This window comes from Orycteropus afer, unplaced genomic scaffold (genome assembly GCF_000298275.1).
Source record: "Orycteropus afer afer isolate SDZICR_OR568_19922 unplaced genomic scaffold, OryAfe1.0 scaffold00003, whole genome shotgun sequence".
NCBI classification, from domain to species: Eukaryota; Metazoa; Chordata; class Mammalia; order Tubulidentata; family Orycteropodidae; genus Orycteropus; species Orycteropus afer.
In genome coordinates this window covers 16,831,428-16,834,848 of record NW_006921590.1, presented here as the reverse complement: position 1 = coordinate 16,834,848, position 3,421 = coordinate 16,831,428, and the positions used below count along the sequence as shown (strand labels likewise).

Genomic DNA, 3,421 nt, shown 5'->3' with positions numbered 1-3,421 from the left:
CTTGGGTTTCCGAGGCAGTATCACTACAGGAGTAGGATTGCCCAACCCTCCTTTCGAGGAGTGACTGGTGGGTTTGAACTGCCAGCCTTCTGGTTAGCAGTCAAGTGCTTTAGCCACTATGCTACCAGAGCAGTAACTTAAATAATAACACAATGCACTGATTGTCATTTTTGATAACTTCCCAATATAAGCATGCTTATTTTGTTGTGGACAATCCACAATAAATTCATGGTCTCCTTTAAATTTTATAAGGTCTTGAGGGGCTTCTTTCATTGCACAGCTTCATTAAGTTGGTCTAGAATTTTTAGCTTCTTAACAATTGTGATCAGTTTAAGAACTGTCTTAGTTTCTTAGTGCTACTACAACAGAAATAGCTTAAGTGGGTGGTCTTGATGAACAGAAATATACTATCTCACAGTTGAGGGGGCAAGAAGTCCAGATTCAGAGCTCTGGCTCTAGGGGAAGGCTTTTTCTGTCTGCTGTGGGAAAAAAACTTTTGTCTCAGCTTCTCTGGCATTACTTGGGCATCTCTGAGTAACCCTTGTTTTCCCCATATTTGCTTGCTTGCTTCAGTGCCTAGTCTGCTTTTTTTGTATCCTTAAAGTGACTGAGTGAAGACACACCCTACACTGATAGTGCCCCATTAACATAACAAAGAAAACCCAAATCCCAACACCTCTTTGGTGGGGGCACACAATTCACCCCATAATGAGAACTAAAATGGGTGACTTCAGTTATCCTTGCACAGTACAGGTAGCAGGAGACTTCTTGTTTCAATGGATCCTTAGAGTAGAAATATAACCAATGTAGTTAAAAGCTCTGTATTTGAATCTCCTTGGAGAGTTATGCACAGGGAGCAATGATCCTTTTGTACTCACACCAGAACCTAACTTGGTTAGGCCTACTCTTTTTCTAAGGTACCAGTATTCAGCACCTACTGGGGTTTGCTTGTAAATATGTTTGGAAATTTATCATTACATTACCATTTACACTATCATTCCTAGAGAAGTGTCCCAAGGTGAAGGATTTCTTCCCAGTCTTTATTGCTCTTAGCTTTCAAGCCCATTGTCCAGCATCTATAATTCTAAAGATGATTATTGCTGATGTGGAATATACAGAACAGAAAAAAGATCAAAAGTGCAACTAGGCATTTGGATTTTGAAGTAGAATATGTTCAACTTGTTGAATATCCTGAAATCAGTCATAGTCCATCTCCAGGATACCAAGTTGGCCAACTACCTTTTCAGTCAGTGCTCTTAATTCATCATTTGTATTACATATACTATTCATATTAGATATTGTGTATTAATAGTATCACTATTCTCAAAAAATAAAGTCAGCACATTCAGAGTATTTAGGATTAAACCACATGGCATCTAGCAGATAAATTTTGATGAAAGAGAACTTCATACTCTAGAGAACAGCCAGTAGCTTTGTAGAGCTTGGCAGAGCTGAAGCCCTAATGCTGGTTGAAAAACTTTGTCTGGATCTGGCAAGCCAAGCTCATGTGATTCAAAAGTGGGATCCTTCAGGATCGAGTCCATAAATATTAGGCGTAGCTACTGATGAATCAGATTAGGGTTTTAATCAGTCATAAACGGTAATATGGTAGAAATGTGAAGGATGGAAGATAGAGGAGGCAGGAAGGACATAGGAGATGTCATCTGTCATAATTCTGTTGATAATCAGGTAGACAGTAGAAGATCAGTTCTGCTGGGAAGGTGGTGGTAGTAATGATGGTATTTGTTTATATCCTGACTTGTTCTGAAAAGTGTTTATGGCAGACCAGAAGACATTGGTCTGAGCTAGCTTCTTTACAAGCTTATTTACTGGTTGTCGTCTTTCTGAGCAGTTGACATAAAAGAGAATTGTGCTGTTTTAAGAATTATCTATATGGATGAATCAGAAATCCCTCTACTAAGTATATATCCTAGAGAATAAGAGCTGTGACATGAACAGATAATATGCACACCCATGTTCATCACAGCACTGTTCACAATAGCAAAAAGTTGGAAACAAGCTAAATGCTGTGAGCAGAGAAATGGATCAAGAAACTGGTATGTACACACAATGCAATACTACACAACATTAAAGAACTATAACAAATCTGTAAAAGACAACGTGGATCAACTTAGAGGCCATTATGCTGAGTGAAATTGGTCAACCACAAAAGGACAAATATTATATGAGACCACTATTGTGAGAAGTCAGAAAAGGGGGTGTCTTTCCCCCTCCCCCCACAAAATGTTTATGGGGTGGGTAAGGAAGAGAAGATAAACCACTAGCTAGAAGGTAGACACATGGTAACTTGGAGGAAAGGTTAAAAAAAAAAAATAATGTTTATATGAAAAAAAAAAAAAAAACTATATGGGATCAGATTGACAACAGTAAGTTGAAAGAATATATAGAAACCTTAGGATGCAGTGAATTTATGTTAATGGAGGAGGAACAGCCCAGGAAAGGAGGATGAGTATGGTTGCATGACTCAAAGAATGTCATCACTGTCACTAAATGGTACCAGTAGCAGCAGTTGAATTGATGGGTGTTTTGCTGTGTATATTCTCAGCAACAGCAAAATAAAATTTATTTAAAAGAAATTAGTTAATAGAGAAATTTAGTGAGCAGATTTAAACTGATGTTTTCATTCTCAGAACATGAAAAATACTTGATTTCAGATACTGAAAAATGTCTATTATGGTTTCTTAGAATAGAAGTCATATTAATGATTATCAAATAAAGTACAAGTTTTCTCGTAGTATGAAGTAAGTGTAATCAAGTTCAGTTTGAATTATGTGTCTTCATTTGGTCCCCATTTACTTCCCCACCCCCCTCAACACACAACCAAAAATCACACTCTATAAGCAGCAACCAATATTTTGGCATTTAAAGATTCTCAATAAATGTTAAATAATACTTTGAGATGACCTAATTGGAAAGAAAATTACTTCTTAAATAAGCAAATGGAAATAATTTTAATACGAGCATTCTAATTGGATTTTTTTGCCAGCTAAAAAGTTGCCAAAGAACGAACCACAGAATCCAGGAGCCAATTCTGCCAGAGGAAGAGGAGTAGACCTTACTGAACCTACACAACCAACCAGGAGTCAGTGTTGTAGTAACTAAAACCTCTAATTTGAACTAGCTGGAATATCCTTCTGCTTCCTAAATGTTAACAGTGGAATTGGAACATTTAACCAGCCCAGTATGACTTCTAAAAAGAAGAGACTTAATGATAGAGTCAAGTTTCTAATACAGAATTATTTTAAGTGTTTTGAACTTAATTTTTAATAACATGCATGTGTCCCTCTGAGTAACGTTTTACCAATAGAAGGGAAAAGTAAGAGCTATGTGTACACTTATTTTGTTGAAAGGTTAGGAGGAATCATTTCTCATCAGTGGAGATACAGAGAAATGACTGTAC

The 3,421-nt window shown here is 36.9% G+C and overlaps 1 protein-coding gene across 1 annotated transcript in view; it reads left to right on the top strand.

The window, feature by feature from the left end:
- The window catches only part of RAB5A (RAB5A, member RAS oncogene family), a 25,765-nt gene extending 22,642 nt beyond the window's left edge, over window positions 1-3,123 (top strand). Inside the window, exon 5 of the mRNA XM_007936552.2 lies at window positions 3,008-3,123. Coding sequence (XP_007934743.1) covers window positions 3,008-3,123 — 116 coding nt within the window. The remainder of the gene's footprint in view (window positions 1-3,007) is intronic.
- Window positions 3,124-3,421: the final 298 nt, after the last annotated feature.